At 39.9% G+C, this 18332-nt stretch overlaps 1 protein-coding gene across 1 annotated transcript; it reads right to left on the bottom strand.

Annotated features, from left to right (window-relative positions):
- Positions 1-3002: 3002 nt before the first annotated feature.
- Positions 3003-9866, bottom strand: fsta (follistatin a). Its single transcript, XM_055634046.1, has 6 exons — positions 9663-9866; positions 8240-8431; positions 7599-7817; positions 7012-7239; positions 5215-5442; positions 3003-3895 (listed from the first exon to the last, which is right to left on the bottom strand). The coding sequence occupies exons 1-6, from the start codon at positions 9745-9747 to the stop codon at positions 3816-3818; spliced, it is 1032 nt and encodes a 343-aa protein (XP_055490021.1). The 5' UTR covers positions 9748-9866; the 3' UTR covers positions 3003-3815.
- Positions 9867-18332: the final 8466 nt, after the last annotated feature.

The raw sequence follows: 18332 nt of genomic DNA, 5'->3' as shown, positions 1-18332 counted from the left end.
CGGCAATTCCATTCCACAGGAAGGCAAGAGGCTGCAGAGAGTGGAGGATTCAGCCCAGCCCATCACAGGCACAACCCACCCACCATTGAAACCATCTATAAGAGATGCTTCAAAACGGCTGCATCTATTAGTAAGAATCTCCATCATCTGAGCCATGCCTTTTCTCGTTGCTACCATCAGCTAGGATGGTCAGAAGTCTCAAGTCCCGCACCACCTGGTTCAGGAACAGATACTTTCCTACACCGATCTGAACCGATCTGCACTAACCTAGTCCCACCTCAGTCACAGAATACTAGCGGCTATCTCATGCACTATCATGGACTTATTTTCTAGTTCTATTTTTTCACTGTCCTGTTTTTTGCACACTCGTTTTCTTTTTCACTGCATGTTTGATTGATGTATATTTCTGTTTTGTGCATTGTCTATGTACGTATGACGCTGCTACAAAACAAGATTTTTATTGTACCTGTACCTCACCGTAGTTATACATAAGACAATAAACTTGACCAAGACGAAATACACAGCATGCATGCTGGACAGCACATGTGTATAAGGAAACAGATCTCCTCCGGTTCAATCCTACTTCCTCCACATGGCTGCACCTTTGTAACATAATATACATTTATGATCTCCTCCGACCCTGCACTCCTCAATTCTCTCTCCTTGCACATCATCAATTCTAATCGTTCCACCAGTACCGCGATTTCATATCACTTAACTTTGGTATTTGCATTGTCTTTTAAAATGTTAAAACCTACCTGTCCTCAAACCTTATCATCACCATTAATCTTAATGGGGGCATTAGATCATCAAAAGATCATGTGATATGAGCAGAATTAGGCCATAAAGCCCGAGTCTACTCCACCATTCAATCATGTTTGACCTATTTCTCCCTCCTAACTCCATTCTCCTGTCTTCTCCCCATAATCTCTGGCACCCATACTAATCAAGAATCTATCAATCTCTGCCTTAAATATATCCACTGATTTGGCCACCACAGCCTTCTGCAGCAAAGAATTCCAGATTCACCACCCTCTGATTAAATAGATTCCTCCTCATCTCCTTCCTAAAATAATGTCCTTTAATTCTGACGCTATGATCCCTAGTCCTAGACTCTCCCACTAGTGGAAACATCCTCCCCACATCCACTCTATCCAAGCCTTTCACCATTCTGTACGTTTCAATTAGGTCCCCCCTCATTCTTCTAAACTCCCCAGCGAGTACAGGCCCAGTACCGTCAAAGACTCATCATTTGTTAACCTACTCATTCCTGGGTTCATTCGTGTAAACCTCCACTGGACCCTCTCCAGAGCCAGCACATCCTTTCTCAGATATGGTGCCTAAAAATTTCTCACAATATTCCAAATGTGGCCTGACCAGCACCTTATAGAGAGTCTCATTAGAGTTTGATAAAGCTCCTACAAGGTGTTTTTTTTTTTAAAGTAAAGTGCTTTTTTACAATGAATATGTTTTCTACATACATTTTGCAAATTTTGGAATGTGGAATCATATTCATTTTCAATCTCCTGATGTTGGACATGCGCTCATTGTTAATTATTGGCTAGGATATTCTGCCACACATTTCAACGAGACTTACCTCAACGATTTCTGGTATTAAGCCAAAACTATCTTGTAAAGTATTTATAAATTGCTGTTTTCACATTTTCTTTCCCCTCTGATGTCCTCTGTTTATTTGACAATCATATCCCTTTATTTAGTTCTTAATTATGAAGTTCATTTATTTCATGCATCTGACAAAAGACTAATACCCCAGCTATGTATACATTGGTATTGGCTAATTGCATTAAATGCCCTTGGGTGGAAGATTGTAACCTTCACGTGGCCCACCCTGTTTCGACTGATGCAACCAACCCGATGTGCACAAACAAGATCAAATAGAACAGGTTGACCTACAACTTTAGGCAGTTCATGCCATAGGCAAGAAGATTAAATGCCCTGTTTTAAGACTACGTATTTTATGTAAATGTATGTAACACTGTCAGTTTTATTTATAGAGAACTAAAGGAAGTTACAGAATAAATCAATATATTTACCGTATATTTTGATTACTGTAAAACATCCTGACGTATTTGTACATGACTATTCAATTATTCTAATCAACTATTAAATTCTCCACATGCAAGTTGTACCACAATATTTCATTTGGTACCTTTGTTTTTTGGGGGATTCTTTGTTAAGAATTTATTATTAATATGATGGAACTATAGTTATGTGTATTTCAGCAGTATGAACATATATTGTAAGAAAGAGTCACCAATTGCAAATTTGCTCTGTCCAAAACCATGTGACCCAGTCACACATGTAAAATATGTATCTTCTACCTGCATGCTGTGGGGCAATTGTCTTTGAAAAAACAAATTAAACATTGCAAAATCCTAAAGTTATTAAGATGTCTAAAATACATTTAAAAATAAGAGCTCCAGATTTCAGATAGTGGGATATGCTGCAGTATCTTACCTATATTTTATGTGTGAGATATCACATAACATATAGAAACACAGAAACATAGAAACATAAAAATAGGTGCAGGAGTAGGCCATTCGGCCCTTCGAGACTGCACCGCCATTCAATATGATCATGGCTGATCATCCAACTCAGTATCCCGTACCTGCCTTCTCTCCATAACCCCTGATCCCTTTAGCCACAAGGGCCACATCTAGCTCCCTCTTAAATATAGCCAATGAACTGGCCTCAACTACCTTCTGTGGCAGAGAATTCCAGAGATTCACCACTCTCTGTATGAAAAATGTTTTCCTCATCTCGGTTCTAAAAGATTTCCCCCTTATCCTTAAACTGTGACCCCTTGTTCTGGACTTCCCCAACATCGGGAACAATCTTCCTGCATCTAGCCTGTCCAACCCCTTAAGAATTTTGTACGTTTCTATAAGAACCCCCCTCAATCTTCTAAATTCTAGCGAGTACAAGCCGAGTCTATCCAGTCTTTCTTCATATAAATTGGTACAAAATAAAAAACACCAACATTGTTCAATTTCATATGAGGCCTTTACTTCTAGTGGGGAGGCTGGGGATTAACATAGGGAAATGACAACATGAAAATTCTTATGACATTTTATTGTTTAATTGTATTGTATTTACAGATCCATGTTATTACTTTTTTATTTACAATGCACATTTACATGATAGAAAAAGTACAAAACTATATATTTGGATGAATTTAAATCTGTCATGTTCGAAAATATAAAATTGTATCTGCAACATAATTTTTAAGCAAAATGAAAAACCTGAACTGTTTGCATTTGTCAAAACCTTTGCAGCAACAAACCAGAAAAAGTCAATCTGATCGCAGAGCCATAAAATGACCCTGTCACCTTACAGCTGCAGAAAATCTCCCATTGACGGCAAGTTCCAGACACAGCACATTTGATCAGTTACATGGCACGCTGTAAACAATATCTGAAGCTTTATTTACATAAATGTGTAACATATTCCAATAAATAAATATAAAAAGTAAAACATGCAGATATTATAACCAAAATCTGTAGTACAAAAGGAAAATGACCAGCTACATTTACAGCCATCAAAATGCAATTTACAATCTGCAGGGAAAGTATACTTTACAAGCATCATACGTCACAATAAATTAACGATAACACTGTTCTCTTGACGAATATATTTCCAAATCAGGTTGACCTATTTTATGTATAAATTATAAACATGACAGTATAAATAAAAATCTACTAAACTCAACTATGTATACTTCTTCAAAATAAATAAGCATACACTTATTTACAAATAAGTACACCGACTCCTTCCTCTTCCAATAGGTGAGAAAATTACCAAATCGGAAATGCAGATTTAGGAAAGGTGTTATTTTCTTGTTCGTCTTCTTCATCATCGTCTTCTTCAGTTATGGCTATGGGAGAATATACGGAAGCTGTTGTATAAATAAGGATCACAACAGCGCAGAATCTCCGTGAATGTATCCAAATCTTTCTTACCGCCACAAAGGTGTTTTGTTTGTTATGAGGCATAAGAATGAGATTTGTGACATTTGCAATAATGAAGTAATGTTTTAATAACAGCATTACTGACGCGGGATGTGAAGATTCAATGGTCACGCTTTATGGCAGCGTTCTTGTAGTCTAACCGTTACGCTGTTTCCATCCATTGCATTCGCCACTGCTACCTAAGAGCTCTGTGAATAACTTTAAAAATCCAAAACAACAGCAGTGAAGCTTTGGAAGATCGTTACTGACAGGAAGGCATCGGGTTCAACTGGAATCGATGACCAAATCTATCACTAGTGTGGCATTTTATTCTTTCACGGCATCTTCTTGCACTGAACGTGAACAGGAAGGACCCATTGCATCGTTGTCCAGGTAATAACATGAACAGTTATTCAGAATTGAAGCAGAAACAGAACAATTCTTCGTGCATATTTGTATAATTATGTCCTAATATTATATGAGGTTATCTCGTATGGAATATTATGTGATCCACTGACATACCAATATCAATGGGTGTTGAATAAAGTTTCCTCCCTCTGGGAATCATGCCAATAGTGCTCAGATAATAAAAGTTAACAATTATTATATTATAGAATATTTCTACAGGTGTGCTTCACTACTGCAAAACTGCGATCATTTGACATGTGTGAGTGAGGTGGGAGGGACATGGGTAAAGGTGACCAAAAGTTATTATAGGAAAAAAAGTTTTATTTGGCCAGAATCCTTTATCTGCTCCATGAAGGAACATTAGTGCTTGAAATGCTGTAGTCATGCACCTCATAAGTCCAGGTGTTTAATTCTCCAATCTGCTATTTTTTTGTTGCCTTTTTGGAGAGATGGGTAATTTCTTCTGGTTATCAGTAAGTGATATACTCTTAACTATGAGTGTAAAGAATGCAATTATCATTTGACTCCTTTTTAACCCCCTCGCCCACAAAACAAAGCAAGTCTCCCTCCACTGTTCCTTTAAATGACATGGGAAACATGCATACTGTCTTTCCACTGACTGGTTGGCACGCAACAAAAGCTTTTCACTGTACTTCGGTACACATGACAATAAACTAAACTGAACTAAACTGAACTAATTCATAGATTATAGGTGGCAAGATTGCATTTGATAGGTCCTTGTCATCACAGAGCTTGAGCATTGGCTGGTGAATGAAAACCATTTGAGCGAACTATGGAGGAAACAACGAGTCGTATTTGTGGGCTAAATGTTACTTACAATTGCATGATCCTGTGTGTTTAATCTCCAGCAGGGTGCCAGAGGAACAGGCTGAACTTTTCATTGCACATTCATTGGGGTAGGTGGTGTTATCAGTTGCACACACCGGCTCATCCGAACGTCCACCCTGACACATATTGCAAACTGCGCATCGACCCCTGCTGAGCCGCCTGTCCCATAAACACTTTTTTCCAGAGCCACATTCTATGTCTTCACAGGATTTTGCTTCTAAAACGATAAGAGAAAGAAAACAGGTTTGTAAGAACAAATTATTATCTTCACTAAGAATTGTCCTATTAGCCTTCAATAAGTTCCTCACACTAGAAGTTCAATTCATCTGCCTGACAAATTAAAGGTGTTCAATGCATATTTATATATGCACCTGATACGTTTGCAAGCTGCAATTCAATATTCACAATCACCATCCATCAGAATATCTGACTCAAAGTTAATCTCCTTGTCCTCGAACGTTACACAGGATGGGTGGTTATTATGCTTCGCCTGCAATAGTTTATTCCGATTAGTACAACACACCGAAGATATCGTATATAGCCTCTTTGAACCTATATACTTTAAAAAGCAGCTTTGTTCCACAAAAATTATTGAACACACCAAAAATTGCTTGAATAAAAAGAACAAATGGAGGAACTCAAGAGGTCAGACAACTTGTTCCCACGGATGCTGCCTGACCCGTTTAGTTCCTTCAGAACTTTGATTTTATTCAAGAATCCAGTTTCTTGAATCTCTATCACAAATGGCTTGCTAAATTAAGCATTAATGACACATTAACTTTTCATAATCCAATTCTTATGAAGATAATCCCATGATGTATGTGCTGAACCTAATGCGATGATAAACTCATCTCGTTTGCCTGCACATGATGCATATCCCTCCATTCCCTGCATTTTTATGTACCTTTCTAAAAGCTTTTTAAACACCACCCCTGGTAACATGTTCCAGGGATCCATCGGTCTCTGTGTAAAAAAACTTGCCCCACACAACTCTCTTAAATTTTCTCCCTCTCACTTTGAAGCTATGCCCTCCAGTCTGCAATATTTCTGAAGGAATAAGGCCACTCCACTCCTCGTATCTCCTTCATCAAACAATAAATCCATGGCTAATCATTTATGTCAGCACCACATTACTGCACTAACTCAATGCCCCTCGATTCCCTTACTATCTAAAAACTTGCTCATTTACTCATGTCACTTGAAGTAATAATTCATTTGAGCAAACGAAAACCCATTGTCAACATTGATATAGCATTTTCACTGTTATAGCTGGGTAATGACCATTTGGGATAAGGTTGAAATACTTGTCATAAACGTTTAATGGCACGTTTGGACTTGAAACCTCATTTAGAATGGTTTAGATCCTCAAAATGCTCTTGCTATTTTACAAAGGCCATAGTATGAGGAATGTCCCTCCATGTCAAATTATATTTCAAAAACTAATCTTCAGGGTGGGAAATTAAAAGTTGAGAATCTTTGGATTTCATGCAACTGCAATTTTGGATTTAGTTTTTAAAAAAAGCTAACACATAAAAAGCAAAATCGCCACGTTATTGATGGATTCATTTTTTAAGTTGAAAAGATAATCTGATTAGTTAGGATGACCTTTATGCTATGTTGGTGGCCTGTTGTGTTTTATAGGAACACTTGAATAGCCAATACCTGCTACCTTTCATTTTGACGCTTGGCCCAGAGCACACTAATTATAAAGACAGAAAGAAGACTAAATGCCTTGAGCCTATGTGAATTTACGTGGTCTGCATTTCCCGAAGTCTTGAGTACATACTTATACATTTCCCTTCGTATGCCACGCCAATGGATCTTCCCATCAAGCAGGTGGCCCGTCTGATGTGGCAGGCGCTGGCGTACGTGATCCCATCGTTTCCGCAAAGATACTGCTCGGGACTTGAAGGTTCAGGGCAAATCCTCGAGTTACACATCACACAGTAAGCGTTGTTTGTCTGGTCTACCACACACACCGAGCTGCCTGGGCATACGATATCCCGGCAGGTTTCTGAAAGAGAAAGGAAACACTAAAAAAATGTGAAATGTGCATCTGTTAAAAATAATCGTTTGCAATCCGCTGGGGGCTTAAGGGTCAAAACGTGCCTCCAGCAAATACACATCGATCCTAAATATGTAATAGATATGTACTAGACAAGAACTCGGAACAATAAAGAAATCCCGGTAACTACCTCTGCCCCTATCCGGACAAATGAATCACATACATACTTAAATACAGGTATGTATGAAAAATTGGTTCACTAGAGGACCCGGCATTAGAGTTCAGCAAATTGTTATTGTTGAGTGAACTCCCGTCTCCCTTCTTCCTGAAAGTTGTTACTATTGAGCGCATTCCTATTGCACACGTACTTCTGCATTTGCCTTGGTACTGGACGTCCAGTTCGGGATGTCCCTTGCATCTCGCCTTCAGAAGGACGCACTCGTCTTTGTAGGTTTTCCAGTCAGTCCCACACACCGAGCCTTTCCATGTGACGTTAGAGCAGTCGGGGGCGCATACACATCGAGGTTTGTTCTTTTTGTTCATCTTGCACCTTTTACCGGGCCCGCAATCGACGTTATCGCAAGTTTCTAGAAAGGAAACGGATACAGATGCAGTTGGCTGGATTTCAGTGCAGCAATGAAGCATTTTTGAAATTGGGTACAGGTTAATTGCGATATAAACTAATCGCACAATCACGAAATGAAAAATATGTTTTAATGTTCTTTTTCTGATGTTTAAGATTTTATAAAGCAGCATCTTATATAAGATATAAAGTCGCCATCTTAATATCTCCGCAGAACCGTAACATTTACACTTGTCTACCCAAAGCTATTTGTGCATTTTGGCCTTTGACGAATCGCAATCGCCGAGGAATGTATGTCATAGGAAGCGTGTATCAGAACAGCTTAGCAAGTACATGTCAAATATGATGCATGCTGCTCAAAAAAATCCGATTTTACAACATATTGAAGCAATAGTTTGGAATTGACGGAGACTAACAAAGGTGTACCTTTACAAGGCGTGCAGCTAGGGGCTCCACCATTAAAGATGATCCATCGGAAAAGTGTGCTGGATGGGACGTCGTCCTCAGTCCACGCAGTACCCAGTCTTCCACTTTTGCAGCACTCCTCCCGGTTGACTCCTGTCATATAGAGGACCTGGCATTTGCCATTCTTGGCTTGCTGTAGCCAGCAGTTCCCAGCTGCAACGCACACAGTCATATCAATGTCAGTTGCACCGATCCATCCGCAACACGTGCACCTTATACTGACGTTACAAGAATGTTTACTTCGCGCGTGTGTGTGTGTGTGTTTGTGTGCATCAGACTGTGTGAAGCACAAAGGTTGAAGTGGTCGATATTTCCCACCAGTAGCCTCGGGATTTTTTTTGTTTTGTTTGAATGTCGTGTTCGTAAAGTTATCTGGCTCCAAAGCAACACCAGCAGAGGACTGACTGCATTCGCGTGAGTTGAAAGAGAAGCACTGCCTACTCGAGCTCACCGATACGGCGGAGCCAAAAAGAACCGAAGCGACAAGAAATGCTCTGGCGAGTTATTCCTCATTTAGACGAGAAAATAAACCCTCGGTGTTTAACAACTTGACAGCATCTATGCAAACCACATCGCAAACCACAGCGACAGTTATCGGTTAATCAAGATCTCGTGATTTTTCTATCCACAAAGTCACTCAGGAATAGAAACATTTGCTGTATTCCTGTACTCTAAAAAATGTCTGAACTCTGCTGCCCCTTCTGGAGAGTCTAGTCGCAGTTGATAGCGCCTGATATAAATCTCTTTCGCGTATATATATGTATATATATATATATATATATATATATATGTTTAGTGTGCTTGGTACGCTATGGCTATTTTGTTAGCAACATAAATCTGCCCTTATTATAAAAGACGCATGGCAATAATTTCCACTGGGCCAAAGTAACAGTTTAATTTCTAAATCTTGCGTTACAGCGATACAACTCACCTCCGTCGGAAGTTTACGCGTCGGCTGATATGCCAGATCAATGGGCGTTTTGCCTGTGTTACACCTCCTTAGAATTTACCAATTGAATAAAGACCTACACTACGTTGAGTCCAAGGGTCCATACTCATTTCATGACTTCTTTATCTAACAGGGTCGATGGAATATTCACACAGGTAATGCTGGCTGCACCTAATGCCACGGTGTTCCGGTAAATAGGAATAAAGTACAGAAACACGTGTTCGAAAGGTAACTTGCCACAACGCATTTAAATCCGCCAGTCTTTAACTAGAAAGAAACGATAAGCACGCTTTATTGTTGTAGGGATCAGCGTTGGGCTTTTCAGGATCTCTTCCGAGTAAAAAAAAATACACGAGGAGCAAGTAAAGTTGAAACTAAGAGCCGTATTTACAATACTAACAACAGCAGTTCTTCCCCAATCTCTGTCTAACTTACCTTGCACTCGCTCGTTTCCAATGGTGAGGAAGATAAAAAGTGAACAAATGTGAGACGCAACTCTGTTATTTAACATCCTTAACATTGTTGCACTCAGTTTCGCCGCAGAGAAGTACTGATCTGAGAACACCAGTCAAGTCTGATCGCAGAGTTGAATGAACGTCAAACTGTGAATGCAGCCACTCTTAAATATTTTGGCTGAAAGGGGTCTTGGCTGATCTGTTTGGTGGGCGGTCTTCTGATGGCATGGTAATGTGCTTGGCAGGATGGGGGAGGAGGAAGTAATCAAAAAAAAAGTTAAGGTGGACGGGAACTTTATCAGGTGACATTTCACCGCCTTTCTCTAAACTACCCAGCCAAAATCTCAGTCAATAAAACCCACAAATATAAAATATACATTTAAGATCTGCGCGTGGGGTTGCAGGTGACATGGTTACATTAAGTTCATGGAGAGATTGTGTGGGATGGACTATATTACCCTAGCAGTTATTCTTCACCTACATGTTGTCTGATCTTGACATTTATTTTACTCGTGTCATTTTAAACATTATATAGCTACAATGGAACAAATATTGAAAAATGTAGGCTATTTGTTTTCCGGGGGTGTGTATAGCGTACAATAGCAAATATAATCAGTAATATCTGCTTCTACCCCCCCCCCCCCTCCCCCTCCCTCCTAGACGTATTACAACTAATGGATTGCAACGTGTAAGACCCAGTTCCAAACCTAGCGGAACAATATATAGTAATTTATAAAGAAATGCAGATGCAGGTTTACAAAAAAAACCCACAAACTGCGGGAGTAACTCAGCGGGTCAGGCAGCATCTGTGTAATTCATATACATCAGCATCGATATTTTCCCTCATATCCACGGATGGGAGGTTTGTTTACATGAAAAAATATTATCATAATTAACCCCCTTAAGCCCAGTCTCAAAACACCACACGAGAGAGAAGATTTTTTGGCTCAACCGCTGGCTTGGAAAATCGGTGCCGAGCTTGTTATTAATACATTGCCATCTGACATGATTTGGTGGAGTACGTCGTTGTAATCAATAATTACATGGAGAATCCCAGTAGAAACCAAAGACCCCGATACGGTGCGCGCATTCTGTCACTTGGCATTAGAAAAGCAGTTAATTTAGTACTCAGAACTGGCAAAGCTACACGTCTATTACTGGAGCAGACTTCGCGTGTCTATGAAATGCCGTAGGCGGTCTCGTATCCTCATTTAAGAGATTGTGACATCGAAAGTCGAATCTTCGTGTTGCTCAATGAGGTCACTTTTGGCTGGGAGAGAGAAGTATGTAGGAAAGCTTCCTCCAGGAAAAGATAAAACGCATGATCCGACGTAATTCACGATCGCCCTTAACCCGGAGATAAACAGGCAACTTTTTAGCTGTGATAGGTGTACGAGGCTCACTGGAAATAACTCAGCGATAACAGACGTTTTCCACCAGCTGCAGGATATAGTGGTAATCTTTTAATAAATACTTATTACAATAGAGTCTTTACAATAAATGCCAGAAATGCAATGGTTCTAATATTAGAGTAGACAGTTGTTTGGGTGACGGTTGTATATATCAGACAAGAGCGTTGAAAATAGACATCCCTATAAAAGAAGGGCCATGCCATCATGCTGTAGGGGGGGAAATCACCTTTAGATATGGAAATTCATGCAAGTTATTTTCAGCTTCAACGCCTCGAAACTCCAGTTCCTGCATCTGGATTGATCACCTTGGATTGTTGTTCCACAACATGGCAATTGCGATCTGTTTATTCTCTTTTTGGCGAAACGTTATGCAGCCCCCTAACGATTCAAACAGGAAACTGCAGCTAAAGCTTGCGCTATTTGTGACTTGAGGTCCATTTTTTTTCTGACCGTGAGTACGAAATGATTTCCCCTCTCACCAACTCTGGTTTCCTTGTTTTGTCATTAAGATAGAGCGGCAAAAGATAGCTCAAATACGTATTTCCTTCTATTTTCATTTATTTTCGCAATATAGCTCAGAGGTCTGTATTTGGATTAATTTGTCAAGAATGAAACCACATACGAGCAATCTTCAGGGCGAGAAATTGACCTTCAGCTGAGGCGGGGTAAACATCATAAAATTCAATTTATGGTCTCAAATAAAATCTTCAAAGGTACTGATAAGATGTCCATTAATTGACACTGCACATAATGTTTCTTGAAAGTGTCATTAAGACTATTCATTTGGACGGGCACATGGATAGGAAAGGTTTAGATGGATATGGGCAAAACGCAGACAGGAGGGACTAATGCAGATGCGGCAACTTGGTCGGTACGGGCAAGTTGGACCGAAGGGCCTATTTCCATGCTGTACCACTCTCTCAATGGTCGGTTCTTTTATCGTTACGTGTGTCAAAGTTACAGTGAACTACGAAGATAGACACAGGTTGCTGGAGTAACTGAGCCAACATCGGTGGATAGAGGAATGGGTGACGTTTCGGGTTGAGACCCTTCTTCAGACTGAATCAAGGGAGAGCGAGATACAGCAATAAGGAAATGTAAGGTGTGAAAACGAGACAAAGGGGATGCTGATCAAGTATAATGTGGAACAGATCATTGTTAGCTAGGAGAAGGTAGTCGGAGAGCAGGAGGAATCTTAGAAGGGGAGCAGCGAGAGGGGATGTTGCAGATCTCCTCTCGGAGAGAGGAATTGAACTTCTTCAAAGTAGACATATCTTGAGGAGATTTTGCAGTGTAGCAGACAAAATGTTGTTGGGAGGAATTGCAGATGTTGGTTTAAATCGAAGATAGACACAAAAATGCTGGAGTTAATCAGCGGGACAGGCAGCTTCTCTGGGGAGAAGGAATGGGTGATGTTTCGGGTCGAGACCCTTCTTCGGACTGAATCAGGGGAGAGGTAGATACAGAGATAAGGAAATGTAAGATGAAACGTCTGAAGAAGGGTCTCGACCCGAAACGCCACCCATTCCTTCTCTCCAGAGATGCTGACTGTCCCGCTGAGTTGCTCCAGCATTTTGTGTCTAACTTCGGTTTAAACCAGCATCTGCAGTTCATTCCTACAACGTACAATGAAATACATTTCCTTTGGCATTTCCGTGCCATACTTAAAGACACCCCCCGATAATGTACCCCATGCGTTGAAACAATCCACTGTCCATATGCAATAGTCGCCACGTTTTGGAGCAACCCAAGTCTCTAATTCCTTAATTAGGAAAATGCCTTCTGACCACAAACTCCTCCCCCCATTGTTTGAAATGTGTGGGTAGGTTATCGGCTTTGATCGTCAAACATAGACTATTTATTGCATGCTTTCTTTTATTGGCTGATAAAATCCTCACGCACATAAATGATCATCAGCACCCGCTGTTGCATCAGACACATAACCAAACTTCCATCCTTGCAAACACAGAGAGGAAATGGAAAATCTTACAACGTAAAACATTGACACAGAAATAGACGTGCCAATTGGAGATGGGGCTGGAGATTATGTGTGAGTCAGAGATAGATGTGGCTGGATGGCATCGAGGCGGAGAACGACGTCAAGTTCATGGAAGGTGAATGGAGGCCAATCCAAACGCACTGCAGAAGAAGAAAAAAGATCACATATAGAAAAGCAAGATGTTCAAAGCATGATAGAAGTGTGAGAGATGGGATGGGTTGAAAAGTTGGGAAACATTTTGGCGATGGGAACGCGGCCTCGGTGTACTCTGGTGTAAAACCAAAGTGTGACATCTGGAATGCGATAATTGCATGCGCTCATCCACGTTTGTAACGTGATGTTCATGTGTTCGCGGTACTCCGCAGGTACGCTTTTATTTGAAGTGGATTCATTTCGGTATTTGCATTTAACCAATTAACACGTTGAATCACATCCGCTACTTTAATATGACTGGATTAATCTAAAACGGCAACCAAATACCTAACATAAGCAATATGCATCCCAGCACTAGTTATAAAACAAATTATATATTTTCCCCTGTTCTGAATTTGCATCATATGTGTATTTTTACATTATAGACCACGTGACTGCATCCCTAAAATACCCCCCCCCCCCCCCCCAGTTTGCTTTCACGCACAGTCCAAAGTTTGCTGAGAAAACAAAGTTATTTATCGATTGGTTTATCGCCAGACCTATTGATGAATATAAATATTTGGCAAGTCAGGCCTAGTTAAATGGATGGCATAAATGAATGATTCCTTCTGAAAAAATAACATCGGTCGTGCTTCTTCTTCGTGCTAAAGTCTGCAGAATGTTTGCACCTTGTACATTTCTGCGTCGCTGACCTGAGGAAACAAATGATTATGTCGTCGGGGCCGCCTTACTTTGCTTCCTACTGACTATATAAACATAACGGCTATGTTAAGAATACATGCCAACAATTGTGTGCTTTATTATTTTATCGAAGATAGACACAAAATGCTGGAGTAACTCAGGCTGCATCTCTGGATAGAAGGAATGGGTGACGTTTTGGGTCGAGACCCTTCTTTAGTCCAGGGTATTATTTAAAATTATGTGCCTAAAATCAAGGATTAAGCTTTCCTGTTTACCGTATGTACAAAATAAGCGTCAGAGAAAATATTATTAATAAAATAATGTTAAATTAATGCTATGGAAAATTATTATTTTTGCGACAGCGAGCTCAACGCTGGCACTGAATAGAACATAGAACATAGAACATAGAACATAGAACAGTACAGAAACAAACAAAATGCTAGAGTTTTTCTTTGGTATACACCGGCATCTGTAGTTCCTCGTTGTCACATAGAAAAGTGCAGCAAAGGAACACGCCCTTCGGCCACATGTACCGACACTATGCCTGATTAAACCAATCTCACCCACCTGCTTTGTTATATTTATTGCAAAGTATTTGTCTTGCAAAGTATATTTCTTGTAAAGGCGTCAGGGGTTATGGGGAGAAGGCAGGAGAATGGCGTTGAGAGGGAAAGATAGATCGGACGTATTAGAATGGCGCAGTAGATTTGATGGGGCGAATGGCCCAATTCTGCTCCAATGACATGAACTTTTGTAATAATCTAATAAAGAAAAAAGTGTGCACGTGAAAATGATCATTTAAATGCGAACGTGTCCTCTTTTCATGTTTTTAGTGGGCACGATATTTTCATAGATACGGATCAACATGAAATAATTCTTATCGTAACGTACTGTGATTAAAATGAATGTTTCAAGTGAGCACATCATCATGTAGAACAGGATCCTGGGTGATAACGGGATGAAATATTTGTTCATTTGATAGCATTTCCTCACAAACAATTCAAGTAACTCAAATGCTCGAGTGATTTAATGTCAGTCAACAGCGTGAGGAGAAATGAGAACAAACGTTAGGCTTCGCACGTCTAATTAGGAATAGATTATCACCGATCAACTAATGACACTTCAAAGCAGACTGGAGAGTGGATTTCGAGTCTGTGTACCTTGGAGAGTGGATTTGTTTAGGAAGGAACTGTAGATGCTGATTTACCCCGACGATAGACACAAAATACTGGAGAACTGGACGGGATAGAAGGAATGGGCGACGTTTCGGGTTTGAGGAAGGGTCTCGACCCGAAACGTCACGCATTCCTTCTTTGTAGAGATCCTACCTGTCCCGCAGAGTTACTCCAACATTTTGTGTCTATCTTTGGAGAGTGCATTTGTTCTGATTGATTTTTACCAGTTAAACAAATACGTCGTGGTCACGCAATTACATCCAATATCAGAACTGATTCGGCGCTACGTATTTTTTTCCCGCCTCTACTATCACTATTTTTTAATTGTGTTTGAGATCAAGAAGCATCCCACAGGAAAAAAAAATATTTGGATATATTCAGTTATTTAAAATCAATATTCAATGATCCTATTATTTAGCATCGAGAGGATCATTTTATTCTTCCTGCAGCACAATTTTTATTTTAAACAAATTCGTCTGTTTAAATATCTAACTATTGTGACTAATGACACTTCAAAGCAGTGTTGAGAGCAAAGCAAAGACACTTCACTGGTACATTAAGTTCAGTGAATATTTTTGAAACACGCATTGAGTTTGGGTTGAACTTCATTACATTTATTTCATTAATGCAACAGTAAGATACATGGACATACTGCAAGAGGATAGATAGTAAGGCTAAAGGCTTATCAGTTGCATTTCACGGGCTATTTAACATGTCTACTGTCAACAAATCAAGTATAAAGGAACCGATTGTTCAACAAAAATAAATTTCCGTCACTTATGAAATATTTATGAACAATCAATTAATAGATTAAATTTGACCGGCGTTGGTCAACTTCCTAAATTAACTAAAAGGGATACGATCACGACACCGAAAATAGTAGTGAATTTCAATTAGTTTCCAAATCCGACCATTGCAATACAATAGTAACGTCGTGTTAAAGAGGGAACTGCAGATGCTGGAGAATCGAAGGTTACACAGAAAAGCTGGAGAACAAAAGCGGGTGCAGCAGCATTCTAAGCGAAGTAAATCAGCGGCAACGTTTCGGGCCGACCTACACTGAAGTCTGAAGAAGGTTTCGGCCCGAAAACGTTGCCTATTTCCTTCGCTCCATATCTTGCTCCTGCAGATGCTGCTGCACCCGCTGAGTTTCTCCAGCTTTTCTGTGTAACCTACAATAGTAACGTCATTGGGGATATAATTTCTAAACAGATTATGACAAAAAGGAACAAAAACCCTAAGTTCTAAAGTAACTCAGCGGGTGGGACTACATCTCTGGACAAAAAAGGATCCTGGATATTGTTCTTGAGTAGTGTATAAATGATATTCAGTCTAATGTTATTTGTACCGACACTACATTAGTGAATACAACACAAAATAACTAGTGATATCAAGTTTGCTTGACAATGCCCAGTAAAAAAACCTTTGGCGTTTAACTACCGCTTCATCAGATAAAGATGCTTTCTTATTAATCCCGAAGATTGTGATCTTATAGATGTGTACAGAACCAGGAGAGGAATAGATGGAATAGACACACAGATTCCTCTACTCTTGTGTTTAAGAAGGAACTGCAGATGCTGGAAAATCGAACGTACACAAAAATGCTGGAGAAACTCAGTGGGCGCAGCAGCATCTATGGAACGAAGGAAATAGGCAACGTTTCGGCCCGAAACGTTGCCTATTTCCTTCGTTCCATAGATGCTGCTGCACCCACTGAGTTTCTCCAGCATTTTTGTGTACCTTCCTCTATTTACCCGGAGTGGGGGAATCGAGAACCAGAGGACATAAGTTTAAGGTGAAAGGGGAAAGATTTAATAGGAATCTGTGGGTGAAATTTTGTCACACAAAGGGTGGAGGATGTATGGAACATGTTGGCAGGGGATGTAGATGGGGCAGGGACTATTGTGACGTTTAGGACACAATTGGATAGGACCGGTTTGGAGGGCCAAACGTATGCAGGTGGGACGTGTGTAGATGGGACATGTTGGTATGGGCATGTTAGGCAGAGGGGCCTGTTTCCATGCTGTATCACTCGATGACTTGGACTGCGTCTCGTAGACATCTGGTCCAGTCACGACTGGAATCAGTGGTCTATTATTGGGTTCCATTCATGGTCGAATAAGATGGTGGAGAACGGCAAACCGATTGTTTAGTAGTACTCTGCAGAAGGGTCCCAACCCGAAACTTCACCCATCCTTTTTCTCCAGAGATCTGCTTGACGCACTTTGCGTCCACCTAGCAGACGAATCAGATTGAGAAAATGCAACCCAGTGCAAGCATATTAACATTAATAAGACAGATGTAATCAACATAAATGCGCGCCTGGATACATTTGACGATAGATCTCGGCGCAGTCAGGTACAACCGAGGCCACGGGGCATGGTTTACATCAGTCGCACGATTCATGGAGTGTGGTCACTGGAAAAATCAATGAATCCAAAACATTGAGAACAAAATTCGACTTTCAGTCAACGTGCATTCACAATCCCGATAATACACAGTAGCAAACCATTGATGTAATCTAGGCAAAGTCACTGGTTCATTTTTTGATAGAAAATTGAGTGGGATCGTGGAAAACGCTCAAAACACATACATTATCAGGATTCTACCATAAAAGGATAAGCTCAGTTAGACCAGTAATCCAGTATGCAAATATCATCGCCAATATTTTCTTTATTAATCAAATGTTCTTTCTTGGAAGAAGAAGAAGTAACAATGCTTCATCTTCCTCCATTTTAATACAAGCAAAATGGCAGAATATATATAAAATTGAACCTATAGATTCAATCATGGATTTTTTGTTAATTCTCTCAGGTACTCACCCTAGAATTATTTCTTACTAAAGAAAATAATCTATTTAAAACACTTCCAGCTTTGTAAAATTCATTGAACATCTCTAAAACATGTATTGTTACACAAATCTGATGTAACATTAAAAAAAAAAAGATCACTAAAAGATAAACTTGGGACGTAAATTAAATTCATCTATGAGTTATCAAATAACATCGGATTGTGGGAAAACTGAACAGGAGATATATGTCAATAGAACTACATCATCATTGACAAAGTTGAAGGGATCGTGTTATGCAAAGATTATTTTGGATTATATAATCAGTCTCATACGAGTACCATGAACATTCACCAAATTAATATTACATTGACATGCAGAGGGATAAATGACATTCCTAAACTACCAGCACACTTGAATACGCCATACCAGGCATATTGTG

Source organism: Leucoraja erinacea, chromosome 1, assembly GCF_028641065.1.
Source record: "Leucoraja erinacea ecotype New England chromosome 1, Leri_hhj_1, whole genome shotgun sequence".
NCBI classification, from domain to species: domain Eukaryota; kingdom Metazoa; phylum Chordata; class Chondrichthyes; order Rajiformes; family Rajidae; genus Leucoraja; species Leucoraja erinaceus.
Note: the sequence above shows the minus strand (reverse complement) of the source record. Positions and strands in the feature narration are given on the sequence as shown.